We start from the raw sequence: 26,006 nt of genomic DNA, 5'->3' as shown, positions 1-26,006 counted from the left end.
TTTATAACAATGATTCCTATTTGAGTCGTAGACCTCCCGTTTATACCATTTTTAGCCCAGTGGCCTCAGCAGGTTATGTTACACCGCTATCCTGGGTCTGTAGCAAGAACTTTAACACACGTTATGCCACATTTAAAGCCATACTAACTGTACAATTGTGACTGTAGACTGGAAACAGTTTGGAATTTCCAAATCCTATCCAGTTACCACCATAAAATCAGTTCCATCTTTTACAGTAACTTCTGTACCAAGGGGTGCAGCTTATACACTGGTATGATGCATCCATACCTTCGGTAGTATTTGCTGTAAGCCAAGATGGCTTTTGTTGGAATGTACTGTGCATTGTTGATGGTAAACACAGGCTGCTTGGAGTCAGTTTTCTGGTATGTAGCTGCCCTCAGGAATGTTCCTTATACCACAACCTTCCTGTGAAACTAAGCTAGTTTGTGTTCATCAAAATAAAAAGCAGGCCGTGTTCATAAAGTTTTTTGCGCGCTGTAATGTTTTTGCTGTTTGAGTCTAATGTGTTCAGTTTATCCGAAACTGAAATGTTAAACCCCAGTGATGCTTCAGTAATTCGTTACAATTTATCATTGCAGAACTGGTCAAAGTGGTCAGTAAAATCATTGGGACACGTTAAATTTACAAGTGTGAAAGTCTGTGCTTCTGAGACTCCGCCAGTATTCAATGTGTTAACGGCACTCTGATGCCATTCAGCATGGTAATTGGCCCATTAACAAGACACTGTTTCATTTCTTACAAAGCTACAGCACTAATCACAGAGCTGAATAGCATTATCATGTGTGTGTGTATGTGAAGAATGCTGCTTCCTCTGTGAATGTGAGTCTGTTTGTATGTGAGAGGGGCTTATGTACCAGCATCATTGTGTCTCTGGCTGGGGCTGTACATCACTAATTACTTGTACATGAAAGAGGATCTCAAAGAAAGTATTTTGCACAAGAGTGTGTTTTCCCGGATTTGCCTCATAACAACAGTAACAACCTGCGTTTAGGAAGGGAATTTAGCGGGGCGGCGATAACGTAGTGGTATTGTCGCTGGACTAGTAATCCTGGGTTCGAATCCCGCCACGGCAGATGGTGGAATTTGATTTCAATAAGAATCTGGAATTAAAAGTCTAACGATGACCATGCAACCACTGTCGATTGTTGTAAAAACCACCTACTCCACTAAATCTGTCATCCTTACCTGGTCTGGCCTACACGTGACTCCAGACCCACAGCAATGTGTTTGAATCTCAAACGCCCTTAGAGCAATTAGGGATGGGCAATAAATGCTGGTCTAGCCAGTGACACCCACACCCCATGAATGCATAAAGAAAAAATAATTCCAGAACTTGAGGCCAAGACAGCTGAAGGCACAACCACCAGTGGTAAAACGATGACAATCCAGAATGCGCAAGAGGAGGAGGAGCGCAGAGATCTGAGGTTTTGCTTCCACAAACGAATCTCTACATTTACATAAGCTCTTTGGCACACTCGTTTTATAAATTGCACCCTCTCTAATGCCTGTTTCCCTGTGGCATTTTTAAACACACGTGTATAAATAGATGGTAGCTACAGAAACTCCACAGGAACACAACGTAGTAGCACAGTGTCTGCAGGCTCTTAACTGACTTTCCCACAAACAAATCTGAGAGTTTGATCTCCACTCTAAATAATATTTAAGCTTTGAAAAAACCTACCCAATTTTATTTATCATGAGTTAGACTTTATAGCATTAAATTGACACCTGTTAGCCCCACCTCTGATATTATTCGCCAAGCTCCTTTACCACACTATGGGATGCTCTTCCCCACTCAAGGGCTCTAAAGATTAAGTTTCTTCACTTTCCATCCTGCCATCTTGCCCAGTCCTCAGCCTGGGATCCATAGACGTCCTTTTTTTGCTTGTGATTCAAGCCAACTCCAGAATCCTTCCTACTCCATCGCCACAACCATATTACAAGCTGTGATCAACTTTTGGGTTCTTTATGGTACTTGGCCTTTATCTCAGTAAAAGCATAGCAAGTGCTAGAAAGGACTTAAAAGATATAATACAGGGTTTGGTAACCCAGTGGTTATGCAACTGGGCTAATAGTCCAGGAGTTAGAATCCTACAGCACAGAAGGAGGACATTTGTCCTATTGTGCCTGTGCTGACTCTTTAAAAGAGCTGTCCAATTTAGTCCAACAACCCTAACTATTTTTTCACTGTAACCCTGCAAATTAGTCCTCTTCAACTGCATGTCCTTTGGAAAGTTCATCTGGAACCTGATTCCACCACCTTAGGAGTTCCCAACATTACACATTGTGGAGTTAAATTTCGCAAGCACTTCCTCACATTTTCCAACCTCAGCAGCTCATTCTCCTCACCAATTTGGCATCTCACTGCAACAGAGAGAAGTCAATAGCAGAGCACGGATGATGTACTGATTATGACCTTGCAAGTAGCACACACTTAAGTATTACAATACTTCCTGAAATGCTTTCCCCATTGCACTTTGACAATAGCATCCTGATTTGTGTAAAATGACATTTCCAATTTATTGTGAAGGAAGTTGATCAAGTTGGTATAACAGAAACTTGAAGTCAGGCATGAATCTGTCACACTACAGACGCCATTGCTTATTTAAAAAAAAGGAGTAAGCCAGGCATTTTATTGTGTTTCTAATCTGGAGCCTGAAATGTGTAAACAAAGTATTTGACCTCTCATTCACTTCAGGGATTTATAACCAGCTAGCATTACCTAGATTCTCGGCACTTAAGCAATGGTCATAAAGCAATATGCCAGCTCAAAAGCTAAACATCGCAACAGGACTTCAGACTCCAAACTATCTATGGGAGATCCATTAGAAAGGAGAGTGAAATGGGTTGGAGTGTGCACATGTGCACTCCTTTTTCCTTTTGGCTTCTGAATTAACTCTTATCATTTCAGGATTTCCAAAAGGCACTTGATGCAGTGCCGCACAACAGATTTGTGAGCAAATTATAGCTCATGGAATAAAAAGGATAGTAGCAACATGAATACAAAATTGACTGAAAGACAGGAAATAGAGGGTAGTGGTTAATGGATGTTTTTCAGGCTGGAGGGAGGTTTGTAGTGGAGTTCCCCATGGGGCCAGAATTGGGACCCTTGCTTTTCCTGATATTTATTAATGACCTAGACCTTGGTATACAGGGCAAAATTTACAGATGATAAGAAACTTCGAAGCATTGTGAGCTGAGAAGAGGAAAGTGTACAACTTCAAAAGGACGTAGACAAGTTGGCGGAATGGGCAGCCAAGTGGCACATTGAAGTTCAATGCAGGGAAATGTACTGGGTGGATAGCAGACATGATGGGCTGAATGTAATCATTCTTGTGATTCTGAGATGTCAAGAAATTGTTCTGTGCTTTTTTTTCCTCACTCTCTTTGCTCAGCATAATATGTACTTATCAAGCCTTATCATACCCTGAATGTGTTTTCTGCCCATGAGTCACACCCGTAAACATGAGCAAGGGTGACAGGCACGGACTCAGAATTCAGCCTTTCACCTACTTCCTACTGCTGGGGAATCATAACCTTTGTTCCACTTCAGAGGTTTTAAATGGAGTCATAGCTTACATTGTTGAGGCATAAAAGAGAGAATCTTTAGACTAAAACTCACCCTCCCCTCCCTCCACCCAAGCTTGAAGCACCAAAGAGAATTGTGACAATCTGTTCACGTGCGCAGAAATTCAGTGATCAGTAACCTACTTTTTGTTCTTTTGAAGAACTCTTTGTGCCAGCTTTATCGAGTTTAAGGGACATCTGTGGAACTGGAAGAACAGCCTCCTCCTGTGCCAAAAACTTCCTATGTTTTTAAATTACTAATCATAGAGCACATGCCATTTGTCCCATCAGGCCTGTGCCAGAAAGAGCTTTCCAATGAGCCCCATTCTTTCCACAGAGCCCAGCAAATTTGTGCTTTTCAAGTATATGTCGAGTTCCCTTTTAAAAGTTTCAAATGCATGTGTGTCCACTGCCATTTCAGGCAGTGCATTCTAGCAGTCTGCTTCTCCAATGGCCACCTTCAGGGGCTTAGTGATGTGATACCTCTGACGCGGTTAGAAAGGTTGATTATGCTCGCCCTTTACATGAGAACAGGAAGCAGTCATAGGGTATTGAGCCCTCCGCTGTGATTGATATTGTCACTGTAAAAGTATCAATAATGCGTACACTTTGCCAGTTACAGTTGAATGGTTAGCAGACAGAAAACAAAGCAGATAAAAGCTGGATAGAGTCTTTACAGTGCAGGAGGCAGCCATTCGGCCCATCAAGCCTGCACTAGCTCGCTGAAAGAGCATTCAACCTAATCCCACTCCCCTGCCTTAACCCTGTAACCCTGCATATTCATTCTTTTCAGATAGCAATCCAATTCCCTTTTGAATGCCTCAATCGAACCTGCCTCCACCACCATTTCAGGAAGTTTGTTCCAGACTCCAACCACCCTCTGGGTGAAAAAAGTTTTCCTCCCATCACTTCTCCTTTTGCCCATTATTTTGAACCTGTGCCCTCTAGTTCTTGATGTTCTCTTGAGTGGGAATAGTTTCTTACTATTTACCCTGTCCATACCCTTCAGGAGGCCCTCAGGATCTTGAATGCCTCTACCAAGTCTCCTCTAAGCTTTCTTTTCTCCAAGGAAAACAGACTCAACCCCTCCCGTCTATCCTCATAGCTGCAGTTGTTTAACTCTGGAGTCATTTAGCTCCTGCCAGATGAAGGAAAAGCATTTTGTTAGTCACCTTGACTGCGCAGCCCATGGCACCACTCCAAGTTGTACAGGGTGTTCTTTCAGTGTCTGGCCAACCAAACCCATCAAAAAATACATTAACTGATCATCCAGTTCCCTGATGCTTGTGGGATCTTGGTGTATGCTAAATAGTTGCCCAATTTGTGCACATAACAGTGCATACATTTCAAAGTAATGGCATATGAGGCACTGATGGGTGTTTTTCTGAGATACAAGTGCTACATTAAAGCAGGTCAAGTAGTCTGCCCATGGTGTCCCGCTCTCCACTCCTCTCAATACCAGGTAGAGGAGAACTGAAAATGAGTTAAACTTGTCTGGCTCCATCCTCCCAGCCACCAGCTAATGAAACGCCAGTCCATGTGCTGTAGATACACTCACAGTGCGGTTAGGGAGGGAGTTCCAGGATTTTGACCCAGTGACTGTTGCACCCTCCGCCCCCACCACACTCCCTAATCACCTCCACAAGACACTGGTAATTCTCTGTTATTGGCAGAAACCCAGTGACTGAGACCCCCTACAGCATTGCATTTCATGCTGAGATTGAAGGCTTTCAGTCATATGTTTTTAAAAAAAAAATGCATGTTCTGTTGCTTTTCAGAGCTTGGGCTGTGTTTAACATTGGAGGCGAGACTGATATAATCGATATTATTTTGAACACTATTGTGCCCTTTTAGATTGTTAACTTTTAAAAAAAACCATGTGAGAGACCGTATTAGTTCATATGCATTTGGGAATTGATTTAATTTAACATTGGTAAGTTTTTGCCTTGTGTTTTGTGAGGGTATTGAGTGGTTACTTATGCAGAGCACTGTCGTAGTGAACTGCCAGTAACAGAGAATTACCAGTGTCTTCAGGAGGTGACTAGGGAGTGTAGTGGGGGCGGGGGTGCAACAGTCACTGAGTCAAAATCCTGGAACTCCCTCCCTAACAGCACTGTGGGTGTATCTACAGCACATGGACTGCAGCGGTTCAAGAAGGCAGCTCACCACCGCCTTCTCAAGGGCAAGTAGGGGTGGGCAGTAAATGCTGGCCCAGCCAGCGATGGCCACATCCTGTGAATGAATAATTAAAAAAATCATCCAACTGAGCCTGAGTTAATGTAAAACTATGTTCACGGCAGACTTAGAAAATGTTCTGGTGTCATCACACACCAGATGTCAGGTGACGTAAATAGCCGCTGTTCCAAAATTAGTTGGGTAACAATTGGATTCTTGCAAGCAGGTTGGTTTGCTGTTTTTCCCTCTGACATTTCACATGACTCTAACTAGCAAACGTTGCACCTCCACATGGAGCAATCCAACAAGGCTCCCGTAGAACTGAAATAAAGCTCAGGGCCATTCGGCATGGCTGAGGTGCAGTGTGTCTGAGCACGAGCCCTGAAACTTCAATGCCACTGAATGTGCCCTCGACTATTTTGGCTCCTCTGTGGGCAGGGTTTTAAAAAAATTTTTTAGAAGCACTCGATTCCTGAAAGGCCTGAAGCGCGCCATCGTTTAAAGCAAGCTCTGGTTTTCTAGGAGCAGGAGGCCATTCAGCCCCTTGAGCCTGTCCCACTGCGCAGTTGAGGGTTTTGACTAATCTGTACCCTGACTTCATCAGCCTGCTTTTATTCCACAACCCTTGATGCTGTTCCCTACCAAACTGATGAATCTCCATTTTGAAAATTTAATTTGACCCCCACCCTCCACCCGCTTTTCCACCCCCCACCCCACCCCCTTTCCCCCCACAACAGCTTTGTGGGGTGAGAGAGTTCCAGGTTTCTACCACCCTTTGTGTGAAGAAGTGCTTCTTGACATCACCCCTGAATGGCCTATTGTTCTGTACTACACATTTTAACTGATTTCAAGTATGTAAAACTTCTCGAATGAAGAGTCATAGAATGCGTACAGCACAGAAGGAGGCCATTCGACCCATCGTGTCTGTGCCAGCTGGAATAGTAAACAGAGATTTAATTTTTAAAACTCGGAAGAGCTTTAGTCTGATGAATAGGCAAGACTGTTTCCTCTCATTGAGCAGTATGTGCCCAGGAGACATCACTTTAATCTCTTGGTGTCAATTCTAGCAAGCAAGATTAGGTAAACCCTCATTACACAGAGGGCTGCTAAAGCATGGAATTGACTTGCCGCAGGGAGCGGTTGAGGCGGTGACCATTGAATCTAAAAAGGGAAAGTTAGATAAACATTTGAAACCAAAGAATATACAGGACTGTTGGGAGAACGCAGGGTAGTGAGATTAGTTTTGGATTATAGCAAAGAACTGGTCCAGGCTTGGAGCCAAATGGCAGCTTGCTCTGCTATAAACATCTGAAGCACTACTGTTGACTAGCTAATGTATTCATTCAGCCCCATAGGGTTCCTTAGTGACAGAAATGCAGTATTTCAGTTACACCACTTCCGCAGTGAACAGCTTTCTGTTTTGGATAGATGGAAAAATGTGCGACTAAGTTATCGGTGCAATTTATCCTTTCAGCCGATCGTCATGACCATCCTCCCTGCTTCCCGGTCTGCCACTTGCAGCCTATGAAGCAGGAGTGGACTGGGTATCTCACTCACTGGCTGGCTCTCCCTCCAAATCTCAGCAAGCAGGACCAGGAGAGCAGGTGTAGAGGGTTGGACATTGTATCCTGAAACCTCTCAAACTGCCAGCAGCAGCTCTTAATGGCCAAACGTGGACAGGCTGGTCTGTCTCTTACGCCTCTGTATTGCAGTTCAGTCATCACTCCTTAGTGCTGTGACAGTACGCCTCCTCCTTAGTGTGTGAGATAAGCACGTGAGCAGCATTGGCCAGTGCAGTGCCAAGACCGAGGGTTACTTAATGCTACATTAATTCTTATTGTAGGCAACAGTGTGAGTTTGTACATTTTGATGATTTAGTTGTGGCTGTTTCTTTCACTGATTCCTAAGCTTTGAAAGACCGATTCCACTTTAGGCTGATGTTTGAGTTGATTGTGTATTGGCCAGTGGGGTTCAAATTACCTGCATTGCCCTGTGTAGTGGTTAAGAGTGGGGGGCCTGTGAGCTAAGGGGCAATCAGAACTCTTGTTTTGGTAATCTTTCTAACAGATGCCATTATTGTCTCATAATTCTAATTGTAGGGATGTTGGAAGATGGGAAAGGAGAGGCTCTTTGTATACTGGAAATTTTAAATAGACACATAACGCTGTACCTGATTTGTCTCTTGTCTTTCTAGATCGTCTGTTTTACATCTATACATCTGGCACCACGGGTATGCCTAAAGCTGCCATTGTTGTGCACAGCAGGTATGTACCAAACCTGGGCAGAGATCAGTGCCTGCGTTTGCTCTGACACTTCAAAGATTCTGCTCTAGCAATGTTGACTAAAGAGCCAGAGAGCCAGATGGTGAAATATTTTTCCAGCAGCAAGTTATGATCTGGAATGCACTGCCTGAAAGACTGGTAGAGGCAGGTTCAGAAGTAACTATCAAAGGGGAATTGGATAAATACAGGGCTATGCAGGGGGAGAGAGGCTAATTGGATACCTCTTTCAAAAGAGACAGCACTAGGGACCAAAATGGCCTTTCTGTGCTGCATGATTCAATTTTGCTCAACAACGAGAAACCCGTTAATCACCGAGAAGGTAAGTCTTATCTTTGTGCAGGTTTTCAGTACCTGAAGAAGTGAAGGATGAACCCACACAGCAGGACTTGGATTAAAATTTGTAGCCTGTGTTAGGCACTCTGTGAAGATATGGTTGCTGATCTGCCCTGTGATTATAAAACTCTGCCTTTCCCTTCCACCCTACTCATTGTTAGCTGTTCTTGCTTACAGGTACTATAGGATGGCTGTGTTTGCTTATTATGGATTCCGAATGAGGCACGATGACATTATTTATGACTGCCTGCCACTGTATCATTCAGCAGGTAAGAAGTCACGTTAACCTTCCAGCTTTCACGGTTTTGTCCATGTGTGGTAATTGGTGTGGTGGCTGTGGTATAAGGTAGCATGATGAATCAATGCCCCAGTGCACCATGCTGCTGAGCACTATGCGAGGGCGCCATGCCTTCCATTTCCCTATCTCCAAATCCCATTCTGAGTTGATTAACCCAACAGATGGATTGGAAGGTTTGGTGCTGAGGAAAGAAAGTCACCCCAAGGGCAGAAGAGATCATCCTTTTTTTTTTTCATATCGATCATTCCCACCCAACTTCTCTCTTGTATCAGCCTGCAGTGAACCTTCTCTCTGTCTCAGTTTAACAGTACATCCAAAGGATGGGGTCCCTGCAACTGTGCATCGCTCCCTCAGCGCTGCACTGGAATGTCTGCCTAGATTAAGTGCTGAAGTCTCTGGAATGGGGCTTGAGCCCATGGCCACCTGACATGAACACACGAGTGCTGAGCCTGGACCAGCGCCTCATGTTATTGAGTGGCCTGAAAAAGTCATTGATGAAAATGGTGAATGGACCCCTGTGCATGTTTCTGTGAAATTTCGCTACTTGTAGGACAAGCCAGAAGAATCACAGGGGCTCCTTATGTCAAGTCCTTTGCCATTTCCTCACCCTCTTTCAGAATTCCACTGTATTATTTTGTCTCTTCATTATCTTCTACGTTACTTGGGCCTTTGAAGCTTTGAAATATATACACCTGTGCGTTGTTTGTTGATTTGAGATGCTTAACTCCCGTAACATACGGCTTTGCACCAGTCTCCCCTCCCTTAGTATCAAATATTACCACATGAGAGAGATCCCTCCACAATTCATTAAATATTGTAACATGGGCAGGAGCTGTTAAACTTAAGCCTGTGAGCTCCTTGATGGCCTGTTTAAGCCTAATGAGTGTGATTACATCTCACTTGCTAGGAATTGTGGCTGATATCATGTGTAGACATGAAAATCATAACCTGTGAATTCTGTCCGCTGAAATACAAGCAATATGTGGTAATTCTTCAGGCTTGTCAAGAGACAAATGATTCATCCAGAGTTCGAGCACTTGTGTAATCCTCTTGTGTTGTCTATTTTTAATTAAAATTGTTATGAGGAAGAGGCCTTATTTAAGGAGGTCTGTGTTAAAATCACTTACAATTATCAATTAGAGTGCATAGCAAACCATGGGACCTACATGAATGAACAACAACTACTTTTACTTATATAGCACCTTTAATGTAACAAAGCGTCCCAAGGCTCTTCACAGGAGCGTTAGCAAACAAAATTTAAGACCAGCCATGTGAGCTATTAGGACAGATGACCAAAGGTTTGGTCAGTGAAGTTAGTTTTAAGGAAAAGCGAGGTGGAGAGGTTTGAGCAGGGAATTTCAGAGTTTAAGGCCTCAGCAGCTGAAGGCACAGCCACTAATGGTAAAGCAATGAAAATTGGGGATGTGCAAGAGGCCAGAACTGGAGGAGTGCAGATATTTTGGAGAGTTGTTGGGTTGGAGGAGGCTGCAGAGAAATAGGGGCTTTGATCAAAGGGGTAGGGACCACCCCCAAAACACTGACAGCAGGAAAGAACAGGCCGCCTCACTGGATTTCGCTATCAAACAAGCATGATGTGCCCTTGTAGGTAACAATCACACTCGACCCCTAATCTTACCTGTGTTTCTAACTTGTTGTGGGTCGTGCTTTTTAATTGTGTGTCCCCATTCGGTCAACAGGCAATATAGTTGGGGTTGGACAGTGCCTGCTGCATGGCCTGACTGTCGTGATCAAAAAGAAGTTCTCGGCCAGCCGATTCTGGGACGACTGCGTTAAGTACAACTGCACAGTGAGTGTTTACTAGCCTCACTCTGCCGTACACACTGAGGGCTTCCAGTCCATTGCGCTGTCAGCTTCCTGTAGGGCGCTCACATCTCCTCTTCACCCACTTTGGACGTGCTTCCTGTTTGTTTGCTAACAAGTAATGATGATCTGCCTCATCAGCAGCAGGACTGTGATTTAAAGTGTAGGAAATAGGACCCAAGAGCCAGAAGGGCCCTCGAGCCTGCCGCACCACTGAATAAGATCATGACTGATCTTCTACCAATACTTCGCTTATCCTATTCAATCCCCATGTTCTTTGATTCCTTTTGTGCTGATAAAGCTATCAGTATCAGCCTTGAATTGTAGTCAGTGATTTTTCTTTTCATTCTTCCATGGGGTGTGGACATCACTGGCAAGGCCAGCATTTGTTGCCCATCCCTAATTGCCCCCAGCTGAGTGGCTTGCTCGGCCATTTCAGAGTCAACCACATTGCTGTGGGTCCAGAGTCACGTGTAGGCCAGACCAGGTAAAGGACATCAGTGAACCAGATGGGTTTTACAGCAATCGATGCTGATTACTGACTTATTAATTGAATTTAAATTCCACCAGCTGCCCTGGTGGGATTTGAACCCATGCCCCTGGAGCATTGGCCTGGGCCTCTTGATTATTGGTCCAGTGACATTACCACTATGCCACTGCCTCCCCCTGTGAGCACCCACAGCCCTTGGGTGGAGAATTTCAATGATTCACAACCCTCGGGTGAAGACGTTTTCCCTCGTCTCAGCCCTAAGTAGCCGATCTCGTATCCTGTGACTATGCCCCCCGAGTGCTAGACTCTCTAAGAAGATGGAGAAACTTTGCAGGGTAATTGTAACTGAGCCTGGCCAGCGTGTACAATTCACTAACCTTAACAAGCTGAACGCGATGTTGCCGTTAGTTTGGGCTGCGGGTGAGTTACATTCTGCCTTTGAATCAAACACCTAATCCTTTTGGATTTCTCACCGTCCTTCCTGCCGTCACTCATTCTGAAGCACAGCTGCTTGTGTAACCCACCCAGGTAACCCCTCGTAGCGCCTGAACTGAGACGTTGAGTCGCAACAGCTTTATTTAACTATTGCATGGAGAGAGATTTAAAGCGGCAAGAATACTTATCGTGGGGGTGGGGGGTGGATTCTGCAACGATAAAGCTCGTGGTGTCGCTCCTGCAGCCGGTGATGCTGACATCAGGTAACTCACTCCAGAATCGGGGCTCAGTTGTGATACTGAGTGAATCACAAAGGGAGAAATGAAATAGGCTAAATGTTTTCTTGCTCGAAGGTGGTGTCCATTCAGCCCCTCGAGCCTGTTCCGCCCAACAAAAGTCTGACCAATTTCCATTTTGACATTTTCAGTTTGACCTCCCAGCCTCTTTTTTTTGGGAGGAGAGAGTTTCAGATTTCCATAATCCTTTGTGTGAAAAGATGTGCTCCCCTGAATGGCCTAGCTCCAATTTTAAGGTTATGCCCCCTTGTTCTAGATGGCCTACCCCACCCCCCCAACCTCTGGACACAATAGTGCAGATAAAGAGAAACCATCGACTCCTGTTTTAATTTCAAACACCTCAGTTAGATCACACCTTAATCAGTTTTACTCGGAATACAAGCCTAGTCAATGAAAGGTGTCCAAACTGAATCCTTTTCGCCCAGGCATTGTTCTGGTGATTCTACACTGCACTTCCTCTAAAGCCAGTATACCCTTCCTGAGTGTGCTGTCCATTCCTACATGCATTACTGTAAAAGGAGATCTAGGCAGAGCTTTATATAACTGTAGCATAACTTAAGTTCCTTTACTTGGCATCATCTCTGAGATAAAGACCATTAAGTCGTTAGCCTCTCTGTCTAAATGTTAACGTATGCTCTTTAGATCGTTCAGTACATCGGGGAGATCTGCCGCTACCTCCTTAACCAACCAGTCCGCCAGGCTGAGTCCCAGCACCGTGTCCGCATAGCTATTGGGAACGGCCTGAGACCCTCTGTCTGGGAGTCCTTCACCAGTCGCTTCCGCATCAAGCAGATGGCAGAGTTCTACGGGGCCACCGAGTGCAACTGCGCCATCGCCAACCTTGACGGCAAGGTGGGTACTGAGCTACTTTACCCCACCTCGCTCAGGTAACTGCAGGGCCAGGCAGTGAAGCTTTGTGCTCAGCCAAAGGGAAAGAAACCAGGGACCTTTCCTGGGGGCAGTTGGGGGAGGGGGGCTGGGGGAAGCTGATTGAATGCATGGGAAGAGGAAGGGGTGGATAATGGTGGCGGTGGATGATGGGGGGGGTGGGGTGCAGATGACAGAGGGGGCACGGATGGTGGGGAGTGGGAGTAGATGATGGGAGGGGAGGGTGGCAGATAATCGGGGCCAGGGGGTGGTGGATGATCTGGAGCAGTGTGAGATATTGTGAGGAAGATGTGAAATTGGGGTCAGGGGTGATGGAATGGTATGATAGAGGATGGGGATTTAGAGAGATACTGTTGCAATAAAGATAACTCATTTCACTGCAAATATTTTGTGGTCTCTGCTAGTTACTGTAGTTCAGTACCTAACCAAAATGCTACCTCCATTTGTCTCGGTAGGTAGGAGCCTGTGGCTTTAATAGTCGCATCTTGCCCTGTGTCTACCCTATCCGTCTGCTAAAGGTCAATGAAGATACACTCGAACTTATCCGGGGTCCCAATGGGCTGTGCATCCCCTGCAAACCAGGTAATCATCAAGATCCTCGGCCAGAGTGTTAATACAGCTTGGAGGGAGCCTCGGGTTGGAATAAGGCTTTGCTGTTGTTCCCAATGCAGATGGTCATTTTCCACCAGTACTTCCCCCACCAGACACACTGTCCGAGCAGTTATAGGCCAGCCGGGTGCAATGCAAACCTCTCTTCTAACACACAGTGCACAAGGATCATTGCCACTCCCTACACTGGCCATCCTAATAGCTTCTTCTAACGAGACTATTAACCTACCGTAAGACCGTAAGATGTAGGAGCAGAAGTAGGCCATTCAGCCCATCAAGCCTGCTCCACCATTTAATGAGATCATGGCTGATCTGATATTCCTCAACTCTACTTTCCTGCCTTCTCCCCATAAACCTTGATTCCTTTACTGATTATCTCAGCCTTGGACATACTTAATGATCCAGCCTCAACAGCCTGCAGATTCCATTAGGAACCTGGGTTCAGACTGCCCAACCTCACTTTAACTAGAACCCTGATAGCCAGAACAGAGTGAGAACATTTTCCCACCAGCCTGGGCTGAATTTAAACCAGGGGGACCCAATGGTGAAAAAGATGTACCAATGAGACCATTTCACTTTGTGTGAACTTGTCACCATCTATTGGAGTAAAGCAGAATTACATCTGTTGTTTATTACTATTGAAGGCAGTGCTGCCAAACACAGTGTTTATGCCTAAACATCATGCCCAGCCTTCCCTACAGGTCCACACATAAGGCATGTGCACAGAAGCTGTAATTGTGTTTTGCTATTTATACAGTGGATCTCTGCAGCCCTCGGAGTTTGGTTCCTTCTGCCTGTATTCCGCAGAGATCGTTGTTGCGGAAGCCTTCCCCCCTCAAACTACAATGCAATGTTCCTGCTTCACCTCCTTTCCAACACTCCCTTCTCCATCAGAAATTCTATAACGTTGGTAGAGGTTAAACTAGAGAAAGAAATCTCAAAGAGAAAGTGGCAAGTCCTGCAAAGGTAGCATTTCTTTCAAGGGATGTAACTATTACTAAACAAGGCCAGCATTTATTACCCATCCCTAGTTGCCCTTGAGAAGGTGGTGGTGGAGCTGCCTTCTTGAACCACTGCAGTCCATGTGGTGTAGGTACACCCACAGTGCTGTTAAGGAGGGAGTTCCAGGATTTTGACACAGTGACAGTGAAGGAACGGCCGATATATTTCCAAATCAGGATGCTGAGTGACTTGTTCATTGGCTGTGAAGTGCTTTGGAATACGCCGAGGTCCTGAAAGGCACTATAGAAATGAACGTTCTTTCTTTGCTCACTCTGTATGGATGTGCTGCCTCAGTCTGAGCTCAAGCAGTAGCTCCCTGCTCTTTCAGTTTTGTGGATTCTGCAGTGGATTTCACCGATTTTAACCTTTTTCTCCTTTTGTGAATCAGGTGAACCCGGGCAGCTGGTTGGTCGCATAAACCAGCAGGACCCGCTTCGTCGGTTTGATGGGTATGCCAACGATTCTGCCACAAGCAAGAAGATTGCATACAGTGTGTTTAAGAAAGGAGACAGCGCCTATCTGTCAGGTACCAACTACTGCAACGATACAGCAGACTGCACAAAGAATGAGTGCAAAACAATTTGTATACATTCCCTTGTACTACATGTATTCAGCCATGGCTCAGCAACATTCTCACTTCTATGTCAGAAGGTTGTGGTTCAATCCTGCTAGGAATCCTGCAGCGAGTAACTCACCTCCTGACTCCTCAAAGCCTGTCCACCATCTACAAGGCACAAGTCAGGAAAGTGATGGAATACTCCCCACTTGCCTGGATGAGTACAGCTCCCACAACACTCAAGAAGCTTGACACCGTCCAGGACTAAGCAGCCCCGCTTAATTGGCGCCCCATCCACAAACATTCAATCCCTCCACCACCGACGCACAGTAGCAGCAGTGTGTGTACCATCTACAAGATTCACTGCAGGAATTTACTAAGGCTCCTTCGACAGTACCTTCCAAACCCACGATCACTACCACCTAGAAGGACAAGGGCAGCAGCCACATGGGAACACCACTAACTGGAAGTTCCCCTCCAAGCCACTCACATCCTGACTTGGAAATATATCACCATTTCTTCACTGTCGCTGGGTCAAAATCCTGGAACTCCCTCCCTAACAGCACCATGGGTGTACTTACACCACATGGACTGCAGCAGTTCAAGAAGGCAGCTCACCACCACCTTCTCAAGGGCAATAAGTGCTGGCCTAGCCAGTGACCCAAATCCCATGAATGCATATTTTTTTAAAAAAGTCCCCACACTAGAGACTTGAGCAACAAAATCCATGCAAAGAGTGTCTCGCTGACAGATGAGTGCCTTTTTGACGAGGTGTTTAAACCAGGCTGCATCTTCCCCCCCCCGCCACAGGACAGAATGTAAAAGATCCCACGGCCCTGCTTGAAGAGCAGAATGTTCTCCCTGGTGTTCTGGCCAATATTTATGCCTCAGCCAATGTTCACTGCCAATGTTTCCCACATTGTAATCGTCATCACACCTTTAAGAATATTTCATTGCCTGTAAAATTCCAGCCCAAGTTTGTTTGGTTCAGTGTATGTTCCTCTCACCTCTGAGAATCATTTAAAGGCCTCTCCAGAGACTTCAGCACAAAATCTAGGCTGACGCTCCAGTGTGGCGCTAGTGAAACATCAAACCTAGGCCCCAAGCTTCTGTTCAAATTCATGCATTAACTCCTATGGCATTGTTCAAAGCAGAGTGATTGAAATCTCCCAGACTCCTGCCCAACGAGCTTCCTTAACTAAGACGACGAAAATTAAATAATTGGTCACCCACTTGGCTGTTTGTGGGACCTTGCTATGTGCCCACATGCTGCTGCATTTGCCCACATAATCATGACTATACTCTGTTGCCTGAGAAGTTCCTATAAACTATCGGGAGTTCTTTTGTTCCTTTGAGTTTTCTATTTTTCCTGCCTGTCTGCCAAGTGGCTTGAATTGAAAAGTTCAGGTTTCTTCAACTGCCTTTTGATTATTCCTGTAGAAATCCGGTGCCCCTTTTAATGCCTTCTCCCTTGCCCCTGGCATGCAGGTGACGTTCTGGTTATGGATGAGCTCGGCTACATGTATTTTAAGGACAGGAGCGGCGACACTTTCCGGTGGAAAGGGGAGAACGTTTCGACCACGGAAGTGGAAGGGTGCCTGAGTCACCTTCTGGACATGACTGATGTGGCAGTGTACGGAGTTGAAGTGCCAGGTAAGCAGGATGCCCTGCTCCCCCAGGTACAACACTCACCTGTTCTCAAGTGTTGACCTTCCTTTTTAAGCAGGACGTGCAAGCTCTGGCAATCTTAAGCCAGGCAATACGATGTTTGTTCTATTCACTCTCAATGTGGGTGTCGTTGGCAAGGCTGCCTTTATTGCCTATCCCTAGTTGCCCTTGATAAGGTGGTTGTGAGCTGCCACCTTGAACCACTGCAGTCCACGGTGCCATTGGGAAGGGAGTTCTAGGATTTTGACCCAGCAACAGTGAGGAACAGCGATATATTTCCAAGTCAGAACATATTCAGGAAGGCAGCTCACCACCGCCTTCTTGAGGTCACTTAAGTATGGACATCCAAATGGTGAGCTTGGCAGCAAAGCCAGCATCCCTTGAAAGATGAGAGATCACCGAGCTGAAACTGTAACACTTTTTCTCCCCACAGATGCTGCCTGACCTGCATGTTTCCAGCATTTTCTGTTTTGATGTCGGATTTCCAGCATCAGGGGTACCTTTTTTTTTTAATTTCTGTTCCACTCTCTTGCTAGGTGTGGAAGGGAAGGCTGGGATGGCCGCGATTGCTGATCCCGAGAACAAAATAAATCCTGACCTCTTCTACCAGAACCTGCTAAAGGTGTTGCCCCCATACGCCAGGCCAGTGTTCCTACGGATTCTCCCTGTTGTCGACACCACAAGTACGTAGCTAACTGCATCTGGTGGGTAAGCCGCCTCTCCCCGGAGGCATTTTTGTGGGCTTGGAGGTGTTTGGTGTTTGTTTTCATGTCTCCTTTCACAGAAGTGCATATATCTTGTGCTGCTTCTCCCCGGAACAACTATATCTTGCCACCCTGTGTAGGTTTCCTATGATAGACCACAATAATCTCAGCATTGGCAAGATGGTGTGGTGCTTCTCGGGAGTGGAGAGTTGAAAGGCTTAAAGACAAGCCAGACCTCAGCTGTTTCAAGAGCAGATGAGGCAGAGGCCTGGGAGCAGACCCCATGTCCCCCATCGCAATTGTAAGGACCCTTCACTGAATTTAATTTCCCCTGGCAATGCACTGGTTAATTAATAACAGGAGGAGGTTATTCAGCCCCTTGAGCTTGTTCCACCTTCAATTAGAACATGGCTGGAATTGAATCTTAAACTCCATTTACCTGTCTTAGTTCTGCACCTCTTACCACCCATCCCTAAAAAAAAAATCTGCTCATCACTGTCTTGAAATTTTCAAATGACCCCCCCAGCTTCAAAAGCTTTTTTTGGGAGAGTTTTCCAGATTTCCACCCTCCTTTCTGTGACCAGGCACTTCCTGACATCGCCCCTAAACAGCCTAGCTCTAATTCTGAGGTTATCCCATCTTGTTTTTGTCTTCCCCCTACCAGAGGAAATAGTTCCCTCATCTCCCCTATTGAGCCCTTTAATCATCTTAAACAGCTCTTCATTCATCTATCTGCTATTTGATTGCATTCATTAGTTCTTTGTTCTCTGGTGCCGTCAAGTCTGCCATTGGCTCCTTGTACCTTTTTAACTTTTCTTTGTTCTCTGAAGTACAAAATGTTTTAGTTGACGGGCAATATGATCGGTGCAGGTTTGGAGGGCCAAAGGGCCTGTTCCTGTGCTGTACTTTTCTTTGTTCTTTTATTTCTACCAGTTTAAATCCTTTCAGACTAAATGCCTGACCAGGTCAGCACTGAAATCATCCTGATCCACAGCATGAGTGGCAGCGCTTGTGACAGTGATCATACTTCGTTACCCTAGCTTGTTCCCCTCCATCCTTACGCAGGCATCAACACTCTACCCTCTCCTGTCCCTACTCATTGCCCCAGTCAGTGAGAATATCTTTACCTCTGTGGAACGGATGCAGCCACTAGATTTCTAGCAAATGTTTCTCCTTCTCCAGATCACTTTCTTTTGAGTGGCCCGAGGACCCTTCCTTGCCATCCCTACATGTCCCTTGGTGTTACCCATCCACAAGCACAGGGTCAGCCCCCCGCTATAAAGAGGCCAACCAGGTCTAACTCTTTTCCTGTCTTTCCCCTCTGTGCCGTCCATCTTCCTGATATCCTGCTCAGGATGACCCAGACCTCCCTTTCAGCTCGACATCCGGAAGACCTCATTCTAGCTCGCTTGACACCCAACCTGTCCTCCCTCTCTCTCAGAGTCAGCAAGGTTGTATGGAACTGTGGCATCCTATCTGAAACTAGACTAAACTTCCAGCTCCATAAACTCTTCATTGCTGAAGGCTGCTCGTTTTCACCCCCACAACATTTCTCACCTCAACCCCCTGCACAGCACCTCCACTGTTGAAACTCCTTATCTGTGCTATACCACAGCCTGACAATTATTCTGCCCCTCCTGCCTTTCCATTTTCCTCCTAACTTGTTGCAAATGCAACTGCCCGTCTTGCACTAAATCCTTTCCACCCCCTGCTCTCTCCCCATGTGGCGTAAAATCCAATTCCTTATTCTCTTAGTCACTCCAGTGACCTTGTTCTGCCCTGTTACCACCACCTCCTCCAAACTTGCTTTCCCTCCCAGTCTTCCAACTCTGCCCTTCTGTGCAGTGGCCCCCTCTCCCACCCCAGCACTTTCAGCCTCGGTGATTTTAAAATGCTTACCATGGTAATCAATACCCTTCCCAAGCCACCGTGCTTTGTAGTGTCCAGTGCGGGTAGTGTCACTGGGTGCTGATCGGGAGAGGGACCCATGGCAGTCAGTCCCTGTGTCAGAATTTGCAGTGGACAGATGAGGAAGAGCATTAAGTTACAAACCCTTGCTATGATTTTTTTCCCTCTTCTGATTTTAAGTTAAGCATCCATGGATAAAAGCTGCACCCGATTATTTTGGTTCCCGCACTCCCCTGTTATCTCTGGCAGAGAATGTGGCCTGTTTATCCAATGCAAGTGTGGAGACCCTGTAAATACTCAGCAGGTTGGGCAGCAACTGTGGAGAGAGAGAGAGAGAGTTGGTGTTTCGGGACAATGACCTTTCATCAGAAATGGTGACGAGAGCTCGCGGACCTGAAACGTTAGCTTTTTTTCTCTGTCCACAGGTACTGCCAGCCCTGCCGACTGTTTCCGGCATTTTCTCTGTTTCAGATTTGCAGAATCAGCAATGTTTTGTTTTTGGAAGTCCCGTGATTGCTTAGGGATTGATTTTCTGAATAGCAGCTTCACGGTGATCTTGACTCTGGAAGTGAGTGCATTCAGTAGATGTGAGTGTTTGAATTCTAATCAAAGAATGAAGACGGCCCACACTGAATGGGTAAACAAACTTTTGTATTGTTCCAGGTACTTTCAAAATCCAGAAGACGAGGTTACGCAAGGAGAGTTTTGACCCGCATCAGACAAGTGACAGACTGTACTTCCTAGACTCAAAGCTGGGAAAGTACATCCCACTGGATAAGAAAGTTTACAACACTATTCTGGCTGGAAATTACCACCTATAGTTTAGAAATCAAATTCTGGGAAGCTAACAATTTAAAAATAAATTAAAAAATTCGCAGGGGGAAAATCTGGAGGAAGCGTTTGGCTGTATGAAGGACTGAAACAACATCTGCCCAGAGGAGGAGGAAACCCTGTGAAATGAAACTCTATTTGGCTAACAGTAAAGAGCTGGGTGAAGTCCTATTTAAGTACCATTTGTCATGCAGAGTGAACTCCGGTTTCTCAAAGTAACTATTGGAATGGCTCAGGAGTTGGGCCCCAGTCCACAGTTGGTGCCCCCTGATCCAAGTGCCCTGTCTAGAATTCAGGAACTGGACGAAGTGATGCTAATCCCGGTGGAGTAGGGGTGGACAGGTCCGATTCCGTAACGGGAACCCTCAAGCTAATGATCTTTCATTCGGGTCACTCTTTCTGCTCCACAGCGCCCTCGCTGGTGTCTTACAAACATGCTGCGTGCTCAAGGAGAAGATGTACCATGGAACCAACTCTCTCTCTACAGTCAAACACTGGCTTCAATCAAGAGAATTAGCATTCCCTTCTCCCCTGTGCCCACATTCCACTGTACCCACCCCGGCCACATACTGCCTCCTGTTATTTGTTTATATCAATGTCTGCGCTCCTGGAATCGTACAACTGTTGCAGCACAGAAGGAGGCCATTCGGCCTCATTCGCAGTTACTGTTGTTCAGTGTTCCCTTTCTCCTGCCGCCGTGACCTGAACTTGGCGAACTGTGACTGAGAGAGATGTGGGGCGGTGGCAGGGGTGGGGGTGCTGTTTATTTGCATCGTTGAGGCGGTGAAGTTGGGTGGGAGAGGGGATTGAAATTCTGTGGCCTGGAGTGCCTGGGAGATTGTTTCATTTATTAACCTATAATCACAGTGTGTCGTGCTTTCGCTGTGCTATTTTGAGAGGAGCTAGTGGACGCTTCATTCAAAATTGGGTGGCGAGCAGCAGAAGATGCGACATCTTCCTTTCAAACAAGCTGTTAATGCTTCATGTTGCAAACCTCATTTTCTCCACATGCAGTGAATGGAAACATTGAAGGGAAATTATTTGTTGAATTTGAAATGGTTTGGCCAGGGTTCTGCCAGTTGCTCCCTTGTGTTCCTATATATGTAGTCACATGACAGATAAAGTACACCCTCTAATGGGGGCTTATTGGGTTTGTCTTCAAACAGAATGTTCAGTTTGTTTTTACCCATTTTGCATCCCCATTTTCTCTTTGCCACTGCTGCAAAATGTTAGCCGAACACCAAGTTTAAAACAATTCTTGTGTTGTCAGGGTAACCTCATTGATCTCTACCTATACCCTGACAATCAAGCGGCAAGCTTCACTCTTCTGACCAGCACCCAAACCTACCTGCTGTTTCAGGGACCACTCTGCCAGCCAGTTCCCTGCTCAGGGGTCAGTCTCTGGTTTGCTGCCAAATGCTTTGCCATAGGTGTGCGTCTTGCCCTATAGCTTCTGATTCTGTTTTTGCCTCACTGGACAGTCACTGACTGGAAGATCAGGCATCCCCCCCCACCCCCCAGCTTCAGGAAGCGGGGTGGTCGGAGAAAGAAAATGTCCGACTTCATTGGAGCATGTTCCCTTGCTTTAAAGATTCTGGGATGGTCTCACTTCCTGATGGAATTAATTTGTTTTCCCCTCACCAAACAATGTACGATGGGCAAACAATACTGATTCCAAACTCTGGTGACAACTCTTAATGAGAGATTCTGTAAAACAAAAGTCCAGAGACTGGAACAGTGACTGCACCGAGTTCACAGGCTCTGAAGAAGAGTACTGCAAGTAGCATTCACTGCCAGTATTACAGTAAATATTCCTGAAATGCCAGGCCCTGGATCCCACTGTACCATTACCTCGGTTAAACTATAACAGATCAGGGGAGATATAGAAATATTATTGTAGATGTCTGTCTGTTTTCCCCCCTCCCCACCTCTCTTGAAGATACTGCGTCCTGATGAGTCACTGTTCCACAAACACTTTTTCCTCCTCCCATTCCCCCCAAATCAACCAACTCTTCACCCATTAGACATTCTTGGTGCCGGTCTGTAGGTTTTGAGTAAGTATCAAGTGCTGTCGATTGGTGCATAGTCCTCCCCTCTTAGGACCTGACATCCAGACTTGGTATTCTTTCTGGCCAAAGTAACTGATCGCCAGGAGCGGAACACTCTCTACCTGAAACCCCTTCACCCACCATCCCCTCCTCCCCCACCACCCCCACATCCCCCAGGGTCAGCGGGGTCATCCGTTGCACAGTTGCTGCTGTCCTAATTGTGATCGACTAAATCTGCTGGAATCAAACTCGGGACCACCTGCTTTGAATAGGCCAGTTAAGTCAGCATTGCGTGATTTCTTTCCAGTTCACGTTCCGGCCACACTTTAACCATCCTCACTTGTGTGAAACTGAATTATTTTTTGGACAATGATATGTCCTCCATTTTTAAATGTCTACCTCTCCCCTACTCCGCAGGTCAGTAAAGTGACATTTCCCAAGCCTTGATGCAAAACTGCTTAGCGGCAGGATGAGTTTTCCTTCAGATATGTGAAATTAAATGATCGACCCGCACAGGCATTGAGACACCGGTGTGCTCCATAGTAGGAACAGGTTTGAGTGTTATATTTAGGAACCATTGCAAGAGTTTAGCTTGTAAAGTATGTAAATTTGGCACAAAACTGCAGCCTAGCCTTTCTCTCCCCTGTCCACCAAAGGAGCCAAATCAAAAGATCGGCCTACGCAGGGCCCCATGGTTTTTCCTGGGAGTTGGGCATGAGCAGGCAGCTTGCATCAGCTTTGGTGCTCCCCTAATGCTTGCCGCAGCAAATCTCTGACTCCAGCCCATTACCCACATGTAAATATCCGCTCTTCTCACCACCTCCTCCCAGGTTAGAAATACAGCCAAGGCCAGCAGGGCATCTCTGGGATGTGAGGTAGAAGGAGCTGGGGGGACCAAAGATCCCATCTCACCTGAGCCATGCTTCATACGCACATGGAGGGTGGGGTTCAAAAAGCCGAGGCCTGAACATCAGGCAGGACCAGGATACGAGGCTAATCTGTGCTACGTACTTCTACTTCATAGGGATTTCAGTAGCAGCACAGATGTACCTTTGGGTCTCTTCAACCAGCAGAACACAAGTGAATTATGCTTGTGTTGTGATTAATACCGGATGGAATGAAGGGAAATACATTTGAATTCTTAGCACTGCTGGTAATTTATAAAGCTGGTGCAAGATTAATCAAAATACAGGTGAGACACTAGTAATGATTTATGAAACCTAACTCTCTTATAAGAAATGTATTTTCTTAATATCGGAAAGCGAATGTTCTCGTTCAAGGAATATTATAAGCTCATAGGAATTGCCTTTTATATTTTCTCTTGTTTATCTGCTGTTGGAAAACTATTGAAAGCTGATTTGGTGTAGGGTTTGACAATTGAAATGCACTTCAGTTTCATAGTAAGTTTGGGTTTTACTGGTGGGAGAAGCACAAATGTAATTTGAACAGGAAAAATGTGTTTAAGCCACTTGTTATGGGTAAGTACAGGGTGTTCTAATATACAAGGTGAGAAACCTTGATGTTTAAAAGCAATATGAGTGATGCATTGTACAAAAGGAATGATTGTCAACGAGTATTGTTTTTTTCTCCTTTTAAAGCATTGATGTGTCTCAATGTTAATTTTCCTCAGCAATTTTTAACCAAATTAGTCACTCTCACCTATACCTGTGAACACACCTGCCATACCACTTTCCGGAGTGCTGTATTCTTATGTCTGTCTTGGTGGAAGTGCGATTAAACATTGTGTGCCTTAAATATTCAGTGTGTGTGTGAGGGATTGAGGGCTATTCTACTTGGCCATGAAACGATACTCCAGTTGCTAAAAAGTTGGATTTAAAGGACCAAAGGTTAGATTTTTCCTGACTTTTGTTCCAGTGACACATTTTGGGGTTTTGCACAAGACATTAGGATGTGCTCAGTAACACTGCTTGCTCTTGTAAGTTGACCTTTTGTCCCTTACAATCACTAGTATGTCTTAAACCAACCTGCTATTTAGGTAAAGGATAGTGGCTCTTTCCAGCATTGCAACAAAGGGTTTAACTCCATACACAGAGCGCTGGAATATATGACCTATTGCTATGTGAGTCTCCTTTGAAAAGCAGACTGAACACACACGGTCAAACAGAGATCCAAGTGGTTCTGTTTCAGTTAAAATGGGTAAATGCCTTGTTGGTACATTACAGCAATGACTACACTTCAAGATGTACTTCATTGGCTGTGAATCACTTTCAGACAGTAACCTGCCTCTATATAGCAAAACGTCTTGAAGCTCCTCACAGAAGTATTGCCAGACCAAGTTTGATACCGGGCCACATGAGGGGAATTCAGGAGAGGCGACCAAAAGATTGGTCAGAGGTAGGTTTTGGTTTTAAGGAGCGGACTAAAGAAGGTAGCAAGGTGAAGAGGTTTGGGGGAGGAAATTCCAGAGCTTGGGGCCCAGGCAGCTGAAGACGTGGCTGCCAATGGGGGCGCAATGAAAATCAGGGATGCACAAGAGGTCGGAATTGGAGGAGTGCAAAGATCTGGGAGGGTAATAGGTCTGGAGGAGGTTAGACATGGGTAGGGGTGAGAAGGTGGAGGGATTTGAAATCAAGAATATGAAATTTTAAATTGAGGCATTGCCAGACTGAAGGCCAATGTAGGTCAGCAAGAACATGGTGAATGGGATTTATTACGAGTTTTGGATAAGCTCAAGTGTACAAATAGCCCAAGATGGGAGGCCAGCCAGGAGAGCATTGGTAACAAAAGTTTTAGCAGCAGATAAGCTAGGCGGGGTGGAGATGGGCGATGTTACAAAGGTGGAAGTAGGCAATTTTTCGCGAAGGCGCAGATATAGGTTCAGAACATCTGCTCGGGTGGAACGCCAAGGTTGCAAATAGTCTGATTCAGACTCTGATAGTGGCTAGGGAGAGGGTTGGAGTCAGTGCTAGGAACCAAAGAGAATCTGAGCTTTGTGAAAGGTTCTATATAAATGAATAATAGGGGAAATACCGCAGATGCTGGAAATCTGAAATAAAATCAAAAGTGTTGGTAAAACTTTACAGGCCTGACAACATCAGGGAGAAACAGAGTTAATGTTTCGAGTCCAATATGACTCCTTGGGCTTGACAATAGCATCTGTTTCTCTCTCCATGGGTGCTGTCAGACCTGCTTGAGCTTTTTTGCAGCATTTTCACTTTCTATTCTATATAAATGAAGTTTTATTTATTCTTCGATCTGTTCACCCACATACCGCCTTTGCTCTGGGTCCACCACTCTATGCAGAGTGCATTGGGATGTTCTATAAAAGATGCCACGTGTTGTTTGTCACTGTAGTCCAGAATCATGTGCACAAATGTTTCTGGAAAAAATGGAATTGCAACCCCATTACAATCATATTTATTCAGCTGAGAGGTGTCTGACACCAATTAGACTCCCAAGAGTGTTTTTTAATATAAAATTACCCTCTCCTTCAATCGGGTTTCCAAATTGTTTGAATAAGCTCCTCTCTCAGTACAAAGATAGAATAACCTACGGTTTTTGATTTCTTTTGTTAAGTGTATTTTCATGCCCTGTGTCTCAAATTCAGCCTTTAAGGGAGCCTTTAAACTTCCCACATGCTCTGCCGAATCAATCGCTCAAGTTCCTACAATGAACAAATTCTAGTCTGCCAAGAACTGCTTTGTTATTTTCTCCGGTGCTCCAGTTATTTGTGAATGAAGCTTCCTGCAGATTGTTGAAGCACATTCATGGGCCTAGGTCATGAGGTAAAGTCTCTTTCCAAAACACTCAAAACAGCCCAGAGAGTGAGCTGAGGGCAGTGTGAAGAGCCCTCAACCACTCAAAAGCACTTTTTACATTGACTGACTGCCTTCAATAGCAGACTCTCAATTTCCCTGCCCTCGCCAAGCTTCTACAACCTTAAAGAATTGGGCTGCTGGAGCCCAAACTGCGTCAGAGGGCCCACATTTTTCTGGAGTTGGATTCCCTCCCTTTTAGTATCGTGGGCCTTTGCAAAAAGGGCCTTCGTTGTAGCTGCTATTAATCAACAGGAGACCAGCGAACGGAGCTAATGAGTTTCCATTTCAACGTTAT

General features: G+C 45.5%; 1 protein-coding gene across 4 annotated transcripts in view; it reads left to right on the top strand.

Annotated features, from left to right (window-relative positions):
- Positions 1-23,687, top strand: part of slc27a1a (solute carrier family 27 member 1a) — a 39,171-nt gene extending 15,484 nt beyond the window's left edge. For all 4 annotated transcript variants that reach the window (XM_041177281.1, XM_041177282.1, XM_041177283.1 and 1 more), the window contains exons 5-13: positions 7,958-8,027; positions 8,556-8,647; positions 10,374-10,483; positions 12,361-12,570; positions 13,062-13,188; positions 14,606-14,743; positions 16,262-16,426; positions 16,978-17,124; positions 19,717-23,687. In XM_041177281.1, coding sequence (XP_041033215.1) covers positions 7,958-8,027; positions 8,556-8,647; positions 10,374-10,483; positions 12,361-12,570; positions 13,062-13,188; positions 14,606-14,743; positions 16,262-16,426; positions 16,978-17,124; positions 19,717-19,874 — 1,217 coding nt within the window. In that variant the 3' untranslated portion in view covers positions 19,875-23,687. The remainder of the gene's footprint in view (positions 1-7,957; positions 8,028-8,555; positions 8,648-10,373; positions 10,484-12,360; positions 12,571-13,061; positions 13,189-14,605; positions 14,744-16,261; positions 16,427-16,977; positions 17,125-19,716) is intronic.
- The last annotated feature ends 2,319 nt before the right edge of the window (positions 23,688-26,006 follow it).

This window comes from Carcharodon carcharias, chromosome 30, assembly GCF_017639515.1.
Source record: "Carcharodon carcharias isolate sCarCar2 chromosome 30, sCarCar2.pri, whole genome shotgun sequence".
In the NCBI taxonomy this organism is placed as follows: domain Eukaryota; kingdom Metazoa; phylum Chordata; class Chondrichthyes; order Lamniformes; family Lamnidae; genus Carcharodon; species Carcharodon carcharias.
This window is presented reverse-complemented; position numbering and strand designations above follow the sequence as displayed.